At 31.2% G+C, this 20,548-nt stretch overlaps 1 protein-coding gene across 6 annotated transcripts in view; it reads right to left on the bottom strand.

Annotated features, from left to right (window-relative positions):
• Nucleotides 1–5,234: 5,234 nt before the first annotated feature.
• The window catches only part of LOC127734576 (homer protein homolog 2-like), a 59,101-nt gene continuing 43,787 nt past the window's right edge, over nt 5,235–20,548 (bottom strand). For 5 of the 6 annotated variants that reach the window (XM_052244520.1, XM_052244518.1, XM_052244517.1 and 2 more), the window contains 7 exons: nt 18,686–18,901; nt 17,620–17,676; nt 13,298–13,428; nt 11,400–11,556; nt 10,704–10,823; nt 10,223–10,303; nt 5,235–9,585 (listed from right to left, as the gene is read on the bottom strand). In XM_052244520.1, the coding sequence (XP_052100480.1) occupies nt 9,388–9,585; nt 10,223–10,303; nt 10,704–10,823; nt 11,400–11,556; nt 13,298–13,428; nt 17,620–17,676; nt 18,686–18,901 (960 nt within the window). In that variant the 3' untranslated portion in view covers nt 5,235–9,387. The remainder of the gene's footprint in view (nt 9,586–10,222; nt 10,304–10,703; nt 10,824–11,399; nt 11,557–13,297; nt 13,429–17,619; nt 17,677–18,685; nt 18,902–20,548) is intronic. The other variant, XM_052244521.1, reaches the window with a different exon arrangement.

The raw sequence follows: 20,548 nt of genomic DNA on the forward strand, positions 1-20,548 counted from the left end.
CATTATTTGGCTAAATAATTACACTGTTTTCCTTTTATGGGGAAATATAAACTAATATTTATCTTGAACGAGACAATACTTATGTAAAAATAATGAAATAATAAAGGAGTCAATAAAGTGACAAACAATGACTAGAAAGTAAACATATTATGGTACTCGAGTTAACAACATACCAGTAATAAACGGAAATTGTCAAAAGTTTTTTTCCTTTGTAAAGTTACATATTCAAATACAGTGGCCAAATAAGTTCAAGCAAGACTTGTTTTCTAGTTCCCACAACATAGTATCTTCTTAGAACAGTAAAGTATCTTGTTGCTACAAGCAAGGTTTTTGTTCACGACCCATGAGATGACATTATTCAGGGTATAGAAAGGAGTCCTTAATTTCTGTATTAAATTTGTAGGGCCTTTATCTTTATCTTTGAAAATAACGTTTATACAGTAAAATTCCCAAGAAAATGATTTTACTATCAATATTTTCTGTAATTAGATGATTTATTTAATTCTGTACACCTTTCATTTCTGTAATCAGTATTGTATTAACTACCTCTTTTATTTTCACAGTTATTCTTTATACTTTTCACCCCATTATTCTCTATTCTTTATATTTTTGCTCATTTTTCTCTATTCATTATTTTTGGGGGCCATTATTCTCTATTCTGCCAACCCCATCCAGACCCTCATTATTTCCCCACAGGATGCTGTTAATTTTAAGAATGTACTTGCTATTTCAAGATCTGTCAAAAATTGTTCCGTACAGTCAGGGAAATGAACAAATAGAAAATTTATGAAAATTCAGTTGAATAATAAAAATTAACCAATTTTAGTTTGGTGTCACAGCATTTAGATAGTAATAATATTTTACACGAAAATATATTTCATGGTTCAGTGGATCTCCATATTCAGCCAGAGAATATTTTGTAAGTGTCGCAGAGGAAGACTAGGTTGGGCTAGATTTTATTTCTTAAGATACATTGTTTATATGTTTGTTATATTTGATAAAGTTGTTTGTGATATCTGCAGTCATAAGTATGGATTGTTTTTGCATTTCTTAAACGATGTTTCTGATGCCATCATGTTAAAAATTTACGATTTTTGTGGACAGATAAAATGCAGCATTTCGTAACGTTTAAGTCGATGCTCCATTTGTTTGCTAACTTTCCAATTTCTTTGGGTCTGCTGGAACATGTAGTTGTATGGCCTCCTTCCTGTGTAATCGTCCCGTACAGAAAGAAAAAAAATGCTTTAGTGCTGTCCTTGGTTCATAAGGGTCTACTGCGGTTTCAATTGATTTCTCTCCCTTTTGTTCGAATATATCTAGTAAGTCAGAAAATTGGAAAGTCATTTATAAACATTTCCTTGTTTTTCATACCGATGTATTTCTATAAGAGCTGGGTCACGAGATACTGTGTACGATGCTTTGGAGAAGTCTATTATGATGATACCTACGTGATAGCCTGTCATTTAATGTTGCTAATTAATTGGGTCATACATGAGTGGTTCTATCTCAAACTATCACTAAAAATGTATATGATTGTAAAAATAAAAAGTTCAAACTCCCGCAAGGAAAGTACAATAAAATATTTTTTTTTGGTCGCGAATTTATCAAATTTGGCTGTTCAAACGGTTTTGGACTACCATAGCCAAATTTAGTGTTTGACGTTTTTGACTATTACTTTTAGGCTCTGTTTGCATTTATCAAAATAACAGCACTTGGTCAGTGCTTCACAATTAACCTTTCTATCATGTTTGATGTTTTTGATTGGTTCCAAAAAATAAGAAAATTATTTTTTTTAATTTTCCATAGTTAGTTTGAGTTAATGGTTACGTAGTATATTGAAGTTCATTAAATATTTCATAAGTACGGGTATAAAACAGACGACCATAGGAATGAGTACAATCAGAAAAGTTAACATATCTGATTATACCCAAACAATTCCAAGTAAGTCAAGAAGGGGCAGGTGACAATAGGAAAACCTAAATCATCCTGTCTGAGTCCGTCAGTTAAGCTTCATGCTATTCCAGATAATCATAATTCCATAAGTCTGAAATAATTTATTATGAAAAGATAATATTGTCCTATGACATTTTTCTTATTATCATAAAGAAAGGGTAACTGGGGAATAGAACTATGGTCACTTTTGGTCTTCTTCCGACCAGCAGTAAAACCCTTGCCAAAGTGGGACGTCCGTTGGCTGTGCGGGATGTATAAAGTCCCAGCACGTCCAGTCAAAATGGGGATGTTAAATCCAATGCCTCGTGTATGCAGAGTGCCACACTCTCTGCACGTTACGAAGTCTTGAAAAAACTTTTTTAGGGTCCGTAGGCGGCCTGTTGCTAGGCTTAATTTCTGTCCATACCCGATTTACCCTCATTTTCCAGTTGCAGACGGAGTTAAAATCTCGCCCCCCCTTTTTCAGACCAGTCATCCCCTTTAACAAGACTTACTTATCGTACATATTTTAATTTGCTCTCGTCCTGTACATGCAGGAAATATTTGCCACTGGACATTAAGCAACCAACAATCAATCTATCATATTAATGCAAACCAAAAGGTGATCATGTTAGGTTCGTCTTTCCATCCCACTTCTATATCTGCAACTAAACAAGGATTTGTATATACACTATACAAATCCTTGAGCTAAACAACGACTGATCGTTTAAATCATTTAAACAAGTTTACGAACAACTTAGAAACAACTTACGATTAAAAGATTAAAAGTCTCAGTACAGCCAAAAAATAGAAAGACTACCATATCCAGAACAGTTTTCTTTAGAACTTGACACTTGTGTGGCTATTTTGTTCAATGAGGCCCACTATAGACATCGCAGGCTACATCAAGTTAAACCTATTAGCATCTTTGGGTCTTGCAGGTCATGGACTAGGACAAAAATCCTGAAAATTGACGTTTTCCCATTTTTTTCATGATATAACATCTTTGGGCAGAGACATAGGTCTCCTTGCTATCTCCCCCGATTTCGTGATCACCTTTGTTAGCTTTATTGTTATTAGTGAGCATCAGCAACAATGTTTAGCTCATTTGTGCATCATTTCAAATAAATTAAAAATACCATTTAAAAAACAAGGATTGAGGGGGGACCTCTAAAAGTTAAAAGCAAAGAGTTGGTGTCCACTTGCATTTTCATTTTTATTTACAAATTTTTTTAATGCCGAAAAGTGTGTGTGTGGTGGTGGGGTGTAGGTTTGGGAGGCAACAACATAATTTTGTCCTCCCATTTCTGAAAATGTAGGGATTGCCCCCTTTGCTCTAAGCCAGTGTAAAAGATGTTTATGTATTTATGAGACAGGATCAAACAAAAGAGCAAAAGCTGAAATATCTCACCAGCTTTAATCATGATTGCATTTTATGTTGAAGTCTTTTTAAGATAAAGGTTCTACTTTAGGTATCACATAAAACATAAATGATCTATGAAAATGTATTCAGATGCCACTATCAGTCAAAAATGGATTATGTTATGTTATAATGAAGATTTTGACACTAAAGTTTAGTAACTCAGCCACATTCTTTACTGTTGTCAAAAGTCAGAAAGGAGCCTGTAATTCAGTGGTTGTCATTGGTTGCTACAATAATATATATTTATTTATTGTTTCAATCATAAATCACACGGTTGATTTTCTTGTTTGAATTATTTCTCACTTTTTAATGTCAGGGCCTTTTGTAGCCCACTATAGGGTATGGGTTTTGCTAATTGTTGAAGGCCCTACAGTGACCTATAACTGCTACCATTCACATCATTTAGACTCTAATTGATAGTTGTCTCATTAGCCATCATACCACATCTCCTTATTTTTATAATGCAAGCTGAGATTAAATGCAAAAATTCAGTCTTTTTGAAATTGCCTTCCATTTAGTAAGAAAAAAAACTACAATGCAACAAGATTGATAATAAATAAATGGGGAATGTGTCCATGGGACACAGATGATGCCCCGGCTTGCATATAACGTTATAAAGGGACATAACTCAAGAACTGTAAAAGTGACGCTACCCAAATTTGTACTTGATCTGAGTTTTGTGGTAGTAAGAATTGTCTATAAGTTTCATAACATTTATTTGAGGCAAACTTAAGTTAGAGAACGGAAACAAAAAATTAATTATTTTTTCCATTTGTAAAGGGGCATAACTCTAGAACGGTAAAAGTGATGCCACCAAAATTCGAACTTGATCTGTGTTTTGTGGTATTTAGCATTGTGCATAAGTTTCATAACATTTGGTTGAGGCAAACTAAAGTTAGAGAACAGAAACGAATAATTCAGCAATTTTTCCATTTGTAAAGGGGATAACTCAAGATCGGTAAAAGTGACGCCACCAAAATTCAAACTTAATCTGTGTTTTGTGGTAATAAGCATTGTGTATATGTTTCATAACATTTAGTTGAGGCAAACTAAAGTTAGAGAACGGAAACGAAAAATTTAGCAATTTTTCCATTTGAAAAGGGGCATAACTCTAGAACGGTAAAAGTGACTCAACCAAAATTCAAACTTGATCTGTGTTTTGTGGTAATAAGCATTGTGTATAAGTTTCATAACATTTGGTTGAGGCAAACTAAAGTTAGAGAACGGAAACGAAAAATTCAGCAATTTTTCCATTTGTAAAGGGGCATTACTCTTGAACAGTAAAAGTGACACCACCAAAATTCAAACTTGATCTGTGTTTTGTAGTAATAAGCATTGTGTATAAGTTTCATAACATTTGGTTGAGGCAAACTAAAGTTAGAGAACGAAAAATTCAGCAATTTTTCCATTTGTAAAGGGGCATTACTCTAGAACAGAAAAAGTGACGCCACCAAAATTCAAACTTGATCTGTGTTTTGTGGTAATACGCATTGTGTATAAGTTTCATAACATTTGGTTGAGGCAAACTAAAGTTAGAGAACGGAAACCAATTTTGGGACGTACGTTCGCAGGTACGTACATAAGTACAGATGGACAAGGGTAAAACTTAATGCCCCTCCACTACGGTGGGGGCATAAAAAGCCTTTACAGGAAAACGTAACTGCAACACTTTAGGCAGAAGATGAAATATAAGCTTTTAGTGAGTTTAGTTATTCACATTAACCAAAGGAAAGCTTGGAGGGAACATTTCAGAAAGGAAAATGATACATTAGGTTGTCAAAAAACAAAGATAAAATGGAAGGCAACTCTTGGACAAATGTTTTCCTGAGATGTCTCCATAAACAGAGGAAAACTTGTAGGCAACACTTAACAAATGAAGAATTTTAATTTAATGCATTTAATATAATGTAATAATGATATGCTTAAACAATAATGCTTGAACAGATTTCATTTAAAGAAACAAAAAACAGTGACTGAATATTTTTGTCTAATATATGTAAACTAAGGATATGTAAAACTCATAAATATGGTATATGTAACACATTAATAATGCTTGTGTATAAATAAATAATTTAAAATTAGTGTCAACAAAAATAAACCAGATATACATAAGTGCATACATGTATCTTCATAGCTTTGAATTCTCTAAATGGACAGCCTCTGTATGACAAATTCTTTACTAGCATATTGATAAAGTCAGTCCTTCAGATTTATTATTTTAAACAAATGTATCTTGTAACTTAACTGATGTAGTTAAATTAAGGGCATATGATACAGTTACAGGGGAGGTAATGACATTAACTTAAAATGTCAAACTGTGATATATTGGGGAAAGATGCATTTTAGACTGATTTTTATCATTCAGACTGATTTAACTTGAAAACGAGTTCATGGACCCCTCTTTTTAAAAATGACATTTGGCTTGATTAAGTATGAAGATTATTTGCACCAATTTTTATGAACAAATCACTGATGAAATTTTTTTTCAATTAGATAAATATACAGCAAAAAATGTTGCTCTTTGACTAAAATCATGAAAATGTGATAAAAATGAATTATTTCCAAAGAATTGTTTCACAAATTCAAAGCACACTTATATAGAGCAGATATTCCAGATGCTTTTGCAAAAATCTGCTTGTGTTTATCTTTTAAAACAAAAAAGTTAGGTATGTCTTTCTAAAGGATAGAAATGTTAAAGAAACCGAAATTTCCAATAAATGTCTAAAATTTCGACCCTATTTATTTCTAAAAGTAGCACATGAAGGTATATCTTTTTATTACATATCTGAATTGACTAGGTGAAAAATAACTTGTATGCAAACTTTCGGCAAAAATTCACCATGGGATCAAAACTGTATGGTATGCCCTTAAGATAGTTTATACTTTGAAAACATAACAAAATAAAAAAATCCACGATTTGGCATCAAAATTTTAATAAAACTGTCAGATTTTGGTCATTTTTCAATTGAATTTTAATTAACTTGGTTACATCCCTTTAACAGTTTTAAAAGCTTTGGTTGAAGATTTAAATGATCAATACTAGTTCCTATGAAGTTAATAAAAGTAAATATTTCTGCACATATTTCATAACTTCCACTTTTTACTCTTGTCTACAAGTGCTTCACATTTTTATTTTGGGCAAGAAAAATCTTTATAAAACCATAATGTTCAATTGGTAAGCAATGTTTAAAGCTTACTTACTGTATGACATCAATATTAGCAGTGCAAGCGCAATAAATCTATTTTGACAATCCTAAAGTTTCAAAAAGCCCTCTGTTGGTATAAAAAGAATATGGTCAAACTTACCAACTGTACAGTCAGATAATGGGTAATATTTTGATATTGAGTAAGCGATTATATATTCTAACACCATCAAATATTTCCATGTAAATAGTATTTTGAAAAGTTAACTTCTCAGCAACAAATAATGTATAAACAACAAGCAAATTTCAGCAAGGAAATATTTTTCAGAAATACTTTGAAAATATGTCATCATAACACTGATAGTTCAATACTGTAAAACAAAAAGGGGGGAGGGGAGAGAAAATAAAAGTAAGGTATTTACTGAGACAAAGAAAAATTTGAGTATTTACTGAGACAAAGAAAAGTTAGATATTTATAGAGACATAAAAAGTTAGGTATTTACTGAGACAAAGGAAAAGTTAGGTATTTACTGAGACATTTTATGAACTGCAATTAAGACTAAAACACTAAAATTAACTTATTACACAGTTATATGAATATTATCTTAAATGCATAAATTTGTGCTAGAACCTCTCTGTTAATAAACTTTTTTTAAAAACTACAATAAAATGAGAAAAATCTACCATTATTCTTCACAAAAAAAACATACAGCAGGTCAAAAGAGGCATAGAAAATCAGAGCATTTAAAACTTTCAAGCACAGAAATCTCAATATAATTCTTCACTACAGCTTAAGAAACAATTTTCTTGTTTGAAAACAAAGTCCTTACTATGTATTGAATTTTTGGTTTTATGCTCTGAAAACATTTTTATACCTAAATTTAGCTTTCCAAATTTTTTGTCACAGGCAGACCTATTTTGAATTAAAAAAATCAATTTAGCTGCCTCCACTAAACCTGTCATATCTTTTTATATCTCAGACTGCAATTAATTTAATAGTATTAATATTACACAATATGGTGAAACTGTTTTACTAATGACACTAAAAAATATAAATTCTAGTTGTTTTTTTTAACTAAAAAAAAGTTATACTGGCCAATATAAAATTTCAATTTAAATGACATTCACACAATTTGATCCAAGACATTACTGCACAAGTACATTTAATGCTAACACTAACAATTGTTCTTATTAGCAACAAAGATATTGAGGAGATATTGAGGACATATTTGTTTGTCTTTCTGTCCATTCTGTTAATAATATCGTTATTGAACCAAAACAATTTGATTTGGATACTTACTAAATGGCAAGAATCAGAACTCCATAAATATGCTAAACGGCAGTGCAAAATATGTGTAGCTGCAACCTGAGAATTTACATTACAGTGTTGCTTACACATTCATTTCATTTCAGAATTTCTCATAAAACATCCTGTGATAGTAAATAATCTGTATAAAGAAGAAAGAATACAGTTTATAACAAGCAACAGACTTTTACAACTAATATTAGTAATACACATTCATAAACTGACTTTTTTATGGTTTTCTGCACATAACAAAGAGAGTTGTATATAAAAATATAAATGTTCAACTAAGTTCTTAATTTTAGATTACTGGGAATGGATTTTTTAAGTTTTGCAAAGAATGTGAAATTCAAAATTCTACTTAAAAAATATATGTTAACATACTTATTTTTAGAGAAAAGTTTCAACCAAAGAACTACCAGTACCTTAAACTGAGGTGTTGACAAATCATTTATTACTTCCTGGTGCTAAAGCAGATTACATCACATTGTTTCAAAATCTGTCTTAAAGTTATACAATGTAAAGCTGACTATCAATTTTAATGAAACATGAACTCTAGTCCCACTATAGATACTGTACTATGAAAAACATAGGACAATTTGGAAACTTAGAAATCCATTACAGTAACAGTGAAGGTTCTATATATTTACACTTTCAATAAACTAAGAGGTAGTAATGATATGAGCATATATCAATAAAGTTAATTCTACATTTCTATTGTCATTCATTACACAATTGAACTCCTGTCAAATCAAAGTTGAACTAACAAAATTTGGTGAATGTTTAAAGAAATTAAGTCAGAAATCAAAAGCCGACCTCTGCTGTCTTAAAACTAATATAAAATGTAGACTACACAACCAATTATAAAACAACTCTTTGTGAAATGCCAGAAGCTGCAACCCTTTCTCAAAGCTTTCATTTAAATACTGAAGCAGTCAAATAAAAAAAATATCTAACTTAACAATAAGATAACTTTACAAAGGTTATCCTAGCTCATTGTTGGTATAAGGTCAACAAATGTTTGTAAATACTGCTACAATACATCAAAAACATTTGATCTTATGGCAACTAAATATAATAATCTCATATATAACAGATCAATATAGTCCTATTGTTAACCTTTGTCACAGTATTATCTTAAAGTAATTATAAAGAAACTTCTGAAATAAACTCTGATAAAAATGACAATGCAGAGTACTACAAAGCAAAAAATATGGATATGAATGTATACCAGAAAAAAGTTTGTAAAACTTTATAGTTTCAAAATTGGATGCATTCAAAATTTAATAGATTTATGAGAAATGAATTGCATAATATATGTTTGCTTTCATATAATGATATCTCACAACATGTGTGTATAACAGTATCAGATCTAATCTTGAATATTATTAATAAAATACAAAACATTAAAACTATATTGCTTTTCAAATGATTATATATAACTATTACATATCACAATTATCAGTAATCAGAGTCTGTTCTCATGTTGTTGTTCTGGTTTCCATAGAAACAGTCTTCTGCTGCCATGTATTGGTCCTGGCTAGAGATATTCGTTGCAAAGTACAATTAAGTAAATAACAGTTTTATCAGCTGTTTGACTCTTTTTGAATTACAGAGACAATTTGTTCATGGAGTTCGTATAGTTCTGTTACTTTATTGCCGAGTTGTTCCTGAAGGGTTAACACTTCTGAAGTGTCTTTATCACGAATTGTTTTACAATCTTGTAATTGTCTTTGAAAATCTTGTATTTTTAAAGTTAATAATTTATTTTCTTCTTCTAAACTCTGAAAGACATAAAAATAGCATTGTTTAAGAATAAATTGACTATGTACCAAACATCTACTGACATTTAAGATACTTATTATATGTGAAAGTATATGAGATTTACTTTTACAATGAGAAAGTATAAAGCTTTCACTTTTAGACAGGTGATATCCAAACAAGTTATACTGACATTTGATTTATTTATACATGATAAGTGTAATTATGTCCCTTGTTATCCATAGATATTTTTGATACCAATGATGTATTGTGTCAGGATTCTGGCACATACAATTCTACACGAGTCAAGTGTGTAATGTGTGCCATCATTATATTTCTAGTAGATCTCCCCATCATTAAAACACATAATAAAGTATTTAAACATACATTTAACATTAAAAGGAATTTGAGTTTGTTTTTTCCAATATGCCTATTTCTTCTAAAAACAGTTATCTCTCTTTGACAGTTTTCTGTTATCAAATTTACATATAAAACAGTGGTTTGTCAGCTGTAGACAAAATATCAACAATCAATCTCAACAGCATGTATTTACCCGTTTAGTTTCTAGTATATAATGGAATACAGAAAAATATTTCACCTGAAGGAGTATGTCTACGGAAAGTTTAGGATACAGGAGAGATGTACTATGTTAAACCATACCTGTAATTTGGATTGCATATTATTATTTTTGGTCTCTTTGGCACTAAGTTCTTCTGTTTTTCGTGTTAGCTGATTAATTTCCTGAAAAATATATATTCTCATTGATGAAAGAAGAAAAGTTATATGACCCATGACTTAAACACTTACCCTAACTTAGTTATAGACATAAAATCAATATGCAAATTACTATAAGTATACAATTTTTTTTCTTAAAGACTTGCTTTCTTACTCATTAAAAACTTTTACTATAAATATTTAGGTTATTCTTTGATATTTGTTGAAATGACAAAAACAATACTTTTTTGGTATCCCATATTCAAATTAAAATGCCTTGTTTTAAAAAGAATAAAAATCATTTAAGTAAACTGAATCCTTCCTTTGCTGCACATTAACTGATTGATTGTTGGTTGCTTAACGTCAAGTGGCAAATATTTCATGCATGTTCAGGACGATGCTCAAAATTCTAATGGATATGACTAACATCTGATTTATCTTGACTTTCTATCTGGACTTTTTCTAATCGTTCTGTAAGTTGCTGTAGTTCTGTCTGTAAAGCTCCGATCTGTTCTGAGTTGTTCTGTTGTTTCTCCATTTCTACAACCTGCAATAAATATATAATTAGTTACTTTATTTTGAAGAATAGTTAAATTTTTCATCTTAACAATACAATAATTTCTAATTAATAAATTGAATGGAGCATGACTGAAATCTTAAAAAATCACAATATTTTGTATTCAGGTTGAAATGAATAAAATGATCGATGATTTAGTATGAGCCCTTGTAAGAAAAAACACAGAAAAAAACCTCATGAATAATGTCCAAAATTGCAGATCACTTAAGAGTGACTAAAAACAGATTCTCAAATTCTGCTTAAAACTGACATGAAGAAATGCTAAATACAGGACATAAAATATCAAAAGATATAGTTAAGTACAGCTTTATAAAAGCACCTTATCACAAAACACTGAAGTACAACCATTGATTGTCTAAAGTGTAGGACATGATCAGAAGTATATATATACATGTATATCAGAAGGTTAAGTACTCTGAGCTTGTTTTTTTTTTTAAATAACTGCAAGCATTCTTTGATACAATATCTCTAATTTTTTTTTTTTACTAGATCTGTGTTTTCAAAATTTCTTCCAGTCATGTCATTTTCTTAACAACTGATTATTACCTTTTTCTTCATTCTAGCACTTTCATCTTTGTAAGCTGCTAGTTGTTTTTTCCATTCCTCTACATTTGCTGTACTCTCTTGGAGTGCTGCAGTTAGTCGTGCATTGTTGTTTTTCAGTGTCTGTAGCTCTATCTCCCATTTCTTGGCATTTGCTGAACTGCAAAAAAAAGGTTATCTTTACAAACAGAGGCAGAGCAGGGATAGTGTAGAGTAAACTGTATGAATATGTCTATTGTCATGATTATGGCTATAATTATTGTACTGTTAATTTCAAATTACATGTTGATATATACTATACAATAAATAATATTTCATGAGATTTTTTACAATTCATCAAACTCAAACCTTTTTTGTTTTCTGAACAGAGCAAATTTACAGTTGACTATTTTTTATACAGAGAAAAAAAAACTTCAGGAGAGCAGGTGATCACTGCTTTTTGCTTAATCTATCTATTGTTACATCCCACTTGTCTGTCATAATAAAATGTTTTCCAAATGATGATTTAGTTTGCTTTGGAGAAGGAAATTTTTCCTACCATAAAATGCAGTTCAAGCTTGATTTTCACTTTTTGCCATGTTTGCAAGAATTATTATTCTAGAGTTGTGCCTTTGAATTGTCCCAAAATGTTAAAATTGTTATCTCATTAAAAGCTTAAGTTTTTCAAGGAGTGGGACTTTTGAATGATTGGAAAAATTACATTATACAATGTTAGATATTTGTTGTAATGTAATTTTAGTGCCAGAGTTATTCCTCTTGACATGCCGTAAAATTGTAAAGTTGAGTTTCTTAGATTGCCATGAGCTATGATATTCTATTTATGTACTTCAATCTTATATTTTTCTATACAGATATATTCAAATTTTTTACAACATTTTCATGTATTAAACCAAAAGTATAGTAATATCTATGTCATTTGGTCTTTGTTGAAGAGTTGTCTCATTGGGAATCATAAAACATCTTATTTTTATAATGTATATGTTTTAATGTATCAATTCTGTAGATTATAGAATTCTTTATAAAACTTCCTACCATGGGTTCAATTATTTTCTTGGGAACCAATTTTCAGGGAATGAGTGAACAATACATTTTTGTGGAAACTTAATTTGTGGTTTTGACTAATTCTGCATGCAAGCCTATATGAAATTTGTATTTTCCTGAAGACTTTAATAATTGGTTCACCTTAACCTATGAAATCCAGGAAAAATTATTACACCAGTGGTCCACAAACAATAATGAATTCACAGTATAACTTGAAATGAAATAAGTTAAATATCTTTTATTTGTAATGAATGTATAAATGTTTTGTTCGAGCATATTGTTTTTCTTTAATTGTTTAACATTTCTTACCGATATAACATGTAACTTTTTTTATTCTTCCCTTAGTTTATTTATTTTGTATTTACATTGTGTCATAGGTCAAATTTATTTGTTCAGTGTATGTTCAATGGTGTTAATATGTCCTTTGATTGAGTTAAGCTATTTCAGTTGATATTTTATAGTGTGTCTTTCTATGTTGTGATGTTACACTATTGTTTCAGAAAAAGGGTGAAGGCTTGGTACCATTAAAACGTTTAAACCCGCTGCATTTGTTTGCACCTGTCCTAAGTCAGGAATCTGATGTTCAGTAGTTGTCGTTTGTTGATGTGGTTCATAAGTGTTTCTCGTTTCTCGTTTTTTATATAGATTAGACCGTTGGTTTTCCCGTTTGAATGGTTTTACACTAGTAATTTTTTGGGGCCCTTTATAGCTTACTGTTCGGTGTGAGCCAAGGATCCGTGTTGAAGACCGCACTGTGACCTATAATGGTTTACTATTATAAATTTTGACTTGGATGGAGAGTTGTCTCATTGGCACTCATACCACATCTTCTTATATCTATATACTCTGTTGTTACAAACCTTTGGGCTAAGGCAAGTTTAAGTCTATCATTTTCATATTTCATCTGACTTTCTGGACTGTTACCAGAATTAGAACCCGGAGTATTAAATGAATTTCTTCTCTCTTTCAGGTTTAAACCATCTTGAGATCCCTAAAATAGTAAAAAAACAAATACACATTTTGTATATAAACCTGAATAAACGAATAAAACAGCTTTCATCTTGTTCCAAGAAAATGACAAATGATGGACCTTAGCTATGTTGTGTGATATTAAATAAATTTGGTATTTTTGGAAACAAATATTAATCATGCTACTTAAACCCAACAACAGCAGAAAACAACATATCATATTTGTTTTTCATTCATTGTTTTGTACATAAATCAGGCCATTAGTTTTCTCTTTTGAATGGTTTTACATTTGTCATTTCAGGGCCTTTTGCAGCTGACTATGCGGTATGGGTTTTGCTAATTGTTTAAGGCCGTACAGTGACCTATAGTTGTTAACTTCTATGTCATTTGGTCTGGTGGAGATTGTCTCATTGGCAATCATACCACATCTTCTTAATTTTATATATAATCTGTGCCATTAACTTTTCAACCAAGAAGTCCAAGAAGACATTTGATGGAACTATTACATATTTGTCTAATTAACATTTATCATGTATCTTCACAAGTCTGTTTACTAAGCTATGGCACAGGAATAGCAGTTTTCAGGCTAAGACTTTTATTACACAGAGAAATAGACTGGAAAAGCAAAAAATGCACACACTTCGAAGAATCTTCACAGAAATATGCAGAAAAGCCAACTCTCAAAACAATAAAAAAATGGTTATAGAAAAACAAACAAACACACATAAGTTATATAATATCACACAAAGATTTCTAAGCTGTTTGTAAGATTCAGTCCAAGATAAGTCTGTGAAAGAAAATTTATGTCCAAGATAAGTCTGTGAAAGACAATTTATGTCCTAGATAAGTCTGTGAAAGACAATTTATGTCCAAGATAAGTCTGTGAAAGACAATTATAGTTATTTGTATTGTGAACAAATCATATAATGGTTCTGTGTTTGAAAATTAATGCATTGGTGTCAGACCATCATAATTCAAAAATAATTACAAATAAAATGCTCCGCAGGGCGCAGCTTGATACGACCGCAGAGGTCGAATCCTGAACAGTTGGGGCAAGTATGGACACAACATTCAAGCTTGATACAGCTTTGCATTTGGATTGTGATTAAATATTTGACACAGCATAGGTTTCTGACACAGAATGAATGTGGTCTAAGAACTTAAAAATTTTAAATTGGACATTCACCTATTATGGTCCAATATCCAAAATCTAAATACATGGTTAGATTCAGCATATCAAAGAACCCCAAGAATTCAATTTTTGATGAAATCAAACAAAGTTTAATTTTGGACCCTTTTTACCTCAATGTGGACAAAGTTGATAACGGGGCCCAAAAATCAAAAATCTAAGTACATGGTTAGATTCAGCATATCAAAGAACCCCATATATTCAATTTTTGTTGAAATCAAACAAAGTTTAATTTTGGACCCCGATTTGGACCAACTTGAAAACTGGGCCCATAATCAAAAATCTAAATACATGTTTAGATTCAGCATATCAAAGAACCCTAAGAATTCAATTTTTGTTAAAATCAAACTAAGTTTAATTTTGGACCCTTTGGACCTTAATGTAGACCAATTTGAAAACGGAACCAAAAATTAAGAATCTAAATTCACGGTTAGATTCGGCATATCAAAGAACCCCAATAATTCAATTTTTGATGAAATCAAACAAAGTTTAATTTTGGACCCTTTTGACCTCAATGTGGACCAATTTAAAAACGGGGCCCAAAATCCAAAAACTAAATACACGGTTAGATTCAGCATATTAAAGAACCCCAAGAATTCAAGAATAAAACCCCATTGAAATTGGTCAAGAAATAAGCAATTTATACGAAGTACATGTATCTTCTTTTGCACAATACTGTGCAATTAAATATTTCTTGCTATTGCGCAATACTGTACAATTGACAATTTCTTGCTATTGCGCAATATTGTGCTATTGGATATTTCTTGCTATTGCGCAATACTGTGCAATTGAAGATTTCTTGCTATTGCACAATACTGTGCAATTGAAGATTTCTTGCTATTGTGCAATACTGTGCAATTGAAAATTTCTTGCTATTGCACAATATTTATTATATAATAATTTACACATCCTGTTTGGTGTGTATCTCCTACCATATCATTATTATTTGCTTTTAAATATAAATCAGAAATAACCAACTTAAAATGGAAAATTTTAAAAGAAAAAAAAAAGGAAAAAAAGAAAAAAAAAGGAAAACCCCCCCCCCCCCCCCAAATTTTTTGAACCCCCTTATGATTCATCACCCCCAAACTCAATCCCAGCCTTCCCTTTGTGGTATGGTACCTTGCAGTACAATTTCAGAGAGATCCATAAACTTGAACACAAGTTATTGTCTGGAAACTAGAAAAATGTGTTTTTTGGCCCCTTTTTGGCCCCAAATTCCTAAACGTTTAGGGCAATTACCCCCAAACTCAAACCCAGCTTTCCCTTTGTGATATGGAACCTTGTAGTACAATTTCAGAAAGATCCATACACTTACACATAAGTTATTGTCCTGAAACTAGAAAAATGCTTGTTTTTTGCCCCTTTCTGGCCCCTAATTCCTAAAATATTGAGGCAATTACCCCCATCATCAATCCCAGCCTTCCCTTTGTGGTATGGTACCTTGCAGTACAATTTCAGAGAGATCCATACACTTGAACACAAGTTATTGTCTGGAAACTAGAAAAATGCTTATTTTTGGCCCCTTTTTGGCCCCCAATTCCTAAACGTTTCGGCAATTACCCCCAAACTCAATTCCAGCTTTCCCTTTGTGATATGGAACCTTGTAGTACAATTTCAGAAAGATCCATACACTTACACACAAGTTATTGTCATGAAACTAGAAAAATGCTTGTTTTTTGCCCCTTTTTTGGCCCCTAATTCCTAAAATTTTGAGGCAATTACCCCCAAAATCAATCCCAGCATTCCTTTTGTGATATGGAACCTTGTGGTACAATGTCACAGAGATCCATACACTAACACACAAGTTATGTCTGGAAGTTACAAAAATGCTTATTTTTGGCCCCTTTTTGGCCCCGAATTCCTTTACTGTTGGTACCATAACCCCCAAAATCAATCCCAACCTTTCTTTTGTGGTATTGAACCTTGTGGTTAAATTTCATAGAGATCCATTCACTTAAACTAAAGTTAGAGTGCGAAAACCAATGTGTCTTCGGACGACGCCAGACGACGACGACGACGACGACGACGACGACGACAACGACGACGACGACGACGACGACGACGCCAACGTCATACCAATATACGACCACAAAAATTTTTTTGCGGTCGTATAAAAACAGAATATATATATATACTAATAGATATATCAGAGGTGGATTTAGGGGGGAGGGTACCCTGCCCCATTATGGAGCTACATTTATGGTTAATTTTGACTTTTTACTTGCTCCACTCCAAAAATTGTTTAGTTTGGGGATCCCGGGCCCCCCTTTTTCAAAATCCTGGATCCGCATCAGTATATATATATATATTACTGCATTTCAAGTAAAAAAAAAAAAAAAAAAAAAATACCAGTATCCATGCATGCAATTTATATTGAATTAATTTATACATTTCTCATCCTAAGATTCATGCAGTCCATCTATAAATATACTATATTGTCTACACCAAGTCCTTTTCATGCATATAAGTTTTCTCTATATTCTCATGTACTAGTACTTTACTTTTTTAACCTTTTTGTTAAATAATCACCTTAACCAAAATTGGAAGAAAAAAATTACTCTTGTACCATTTGACTGTGTCCTTGCCGAAGTTTTCAAAACTGTCATTAGTTCAAACAAATCGATAAAATTATCCTCAAAATGGAGAATTTTAACATCAATATTTTTTACCAACATTTTTTTACTGTTGACTTTAGTCATCAATCGGTCAATATTGATCTTATGAATTAATTGTCTACACCAATCATTCTTTTTAAGTAATTTAAACATACTTATTGTGTATTGCCTTTAAAATGTATGTTCTGATCTATAGTAAAAAGGAGATTCACTTTGAATCAATCAAACTCATATTACTGATTACAATTTAAATGTCTATTACTTGTAGGTTATAATTGGTTTAGATATCAAATTCCTAAGCTCATTTTTTAATCAAGATTTTTGTCACAGTCATCATGGACAAGAGTTTATCCCAATAAATGTAGGAAGCTTTATCATTCAGCAAGAATTAGAAAGATCAAAATACTTTGTCTTCGACTGATGATAGTTCAGGGCTTTCTGCTGGATCTTCTGGGCTATCAGTCTACAAAATTTTGTTATAATCTCTATACTTTCTTCCAAATACCATTTTTCTTATTACACATGATTTATTTGTAAGAAGTATTGTCGGAATGTAAATAAGACTATATATAACCCAAAATACTCCGATAAAACTGATAGCATATGAAAAATTATAATTCACAGATCATAAATCTATGCATCTTTTGACTAAAATTAAGAGTTACACAACAGATGTCTGTTATTATATAGCAAAAATAAACATATCATTGATAAACATTCACAAATCAAAATAAAACTCTATATTCTGTGTTGAGATGCTTCCTATGCAGTTTACTATTTTGAATGACTTGTTTTATTGAATTTGATGTTAATGAAGAGTGAAAGTTTGAGAATTTTTAGTCAATGTTAGTTATTTTACAAAATCAAAAGAAAAAAAATCATCAATGTTGTGTATTATTTTTCTAAAATTTAATTGAAAATTCTTTTACCAAAGTTTATACCAATTACAAGGTACCTTTGCTATGATGCTCTTTCCCTTTTTTCCATACACAAGATTTCAAAAGAGACTTATTAAAGTCTTTCTAATTTTATGCTTTGGGTGTGAGTTGTTTGGATGTAATGTAGAAGTACCAGTAATAGAGGCAAATTAGAAACAGTTTTTACTAGTATTTAGTGATTTAAAAGCAATGAAAATTTCAAACCATTCAAATTTATGCAACAAAGCAGGCCATGAAAGAAGTTAAGCAAATTCATCATTCAACACACCCAAATCAACATTAGATCATTAACATTATTTTTATTTGGTGGTCAAGAAATTTTATCTATGTTCCTTCTTTTTCATGTTTTTTAATTTACAACTTTGTTCTGTCAGATGGTAAAAAAAAACCCATCAAAAACACCAATAGTTTCATAAAGTTAAAAATGAACAAAGAACACCAATAGTTTATTTAATGTTTAAATTACATTTGCTAAAACTGGAAACATCCCAACACTATACAGTTACATGAAGAACATGCAAGCACCAAACAAACCTGAACAGCAGAGAGGCTAGAACTGCGATGATGCAGGACCTGCCGTGCACCTGGGGAAGGAAGCGCAGGGGAAGACTGGCTAGCAGAATGATTCTCATCTACAACATTGCCATTAATTTGAGGACTATGTTGTGGTGGTGGTGGCTGTTGTTGTACTTGTTGTTGAGCTACCTGTTGTCTTGTAAGATCTTTGATGTCTTTGAACTTCTCTATAAACTAGAATGAGAAAATAAACAGAAATGAAACAGGATAAATGTTCGCAATGGCAAAATATGTAAGGTCCTTTTCAAGGGTAAAAATCATAGTCAACTTTTCAATCAGGTAAAGTTAATAAATTAATGAATCAATGTTTCCTTAAAAGACTGAATATGGTGTATAGGTCCCAGTTCCATTTTTTTTATTTCCTTGGTTCAAGGTCAAATCTTATCAAAGGCTACCTGGTTTTAGTGGTTTTAATGAAGATTTCAAAAAGTATATTCCAGCATCTTAAGACATAGTTTGTTGTGCTCTGTAGACCTATAACAAAGTTTAAATAGGAATCAGACAGAACTTTGGAGTCCAAGAAAAATTAAAAACACTCAAACATATCCAATGTTTGCAGATATTTACCTGCTGGAAGTCTGTACTATGAACTAATATATAGAGCATCTACTTTTGGAACAAAACTAAAATCTGCATTTTTCACAAGACTGGTATTTAATAAATTGTCATAACTAAATCTGATCCAATTTACTTGGGCTGTCAGTGTGTTCAGTGAGGCAAAGAAAAAGATATTTATCAACATCCCAAGGTCCTGGAGTCAGAGGTCAAGAAATAGAATACAAAATTCTAATACCATAAGCAAGAACATCTTTAATTTGGTATTTAGGCAACTGTTCATATTCACTGTATATATATACTTTAAAATGTGTTGTTTAAAGAGGGATAGCAAGGCTTCCATTTAACCAACATGTATAACAAAAATGCAACCTTGTAAGAAAAAATTTTCAAAATATGAATTTCTTTCAAACAATTTTATTTGTTGTGAAGATGGCAAATTTGGCTGGCAGAGATAAGTTGTTTAACAAATGCAGATACAATAAACATTCTAATGTAAAGTTCTGAAATATTTCCTTCAAATGAATGTATATTTTGTGAAGGTGGCCATCTTGGTGAACGGATAGGAATTTTTAATCAAATTACAATCAATTTGTAGATATTCAGTACCTCTGTAATTTTATAGGTAATAAATATGCTAAGCAAATGTTCTATATGCATAGTAATGATCATTGTGTCAGTTGGTCTGAAAGGTCAGCATATATGATTCAAGTATGGTTCAAAGCAACAGGTCACTGTCAAAAGGAAAGATTTTGCAATGAAAGTGACAGATATATGCCAAGTGATTATAATATCTCAAAAAGTCAAAAATAGGCCAATAGCTAAACTATATAAAAGAAGTAGACTTATTCATATCCACTATCTATATTGCCATGAATCAGTGAATGAAAAAAAATTGTTCACGAAGTTTGATGGTATCAATTTATTTATCTGATTTCTTCGTTAAATTTTCTTTCATCTGATATCAAGTGTACTAAAATTTATATATAAAAATTTCACCACTTTTCCATATGATAATGATTGAATTAATTACCATAGCAGAAACTTATTATAAATTTACTCTTAAAATAAACTAGTAAGTTGGACAGGTGTGATTTTATTTCAGAATCTGGTAAATCTGCCATAAAATACTTCCCCAGCCTGCTATTCAAATTACCTTGGTATATACTATAATAATGAAAATTAATTTTACAGAATGCATATTTTGTCTAGTCTATCACCCAAGTATTCTAGCAGAAATTGTACAATTTCGAGTGTTCTATTCTG

The sequence above is a fragment of the Mytilus californianus genome, unplaced genomic scaffold (assembly GCF_021869535.1).
Source record: "Mytilus californianus isolate M0D057914Y unplaced genomic scaffold, xbMytCali1.0.p SCAF_3, whole genome shotgun sequence".
NCBI classification, from domain to species: Eukaryota; Metazoa; Mollusca; class Bivalvia; order Mytilida; family Mytilidae; genus Mytilus; species Mytilus californianus.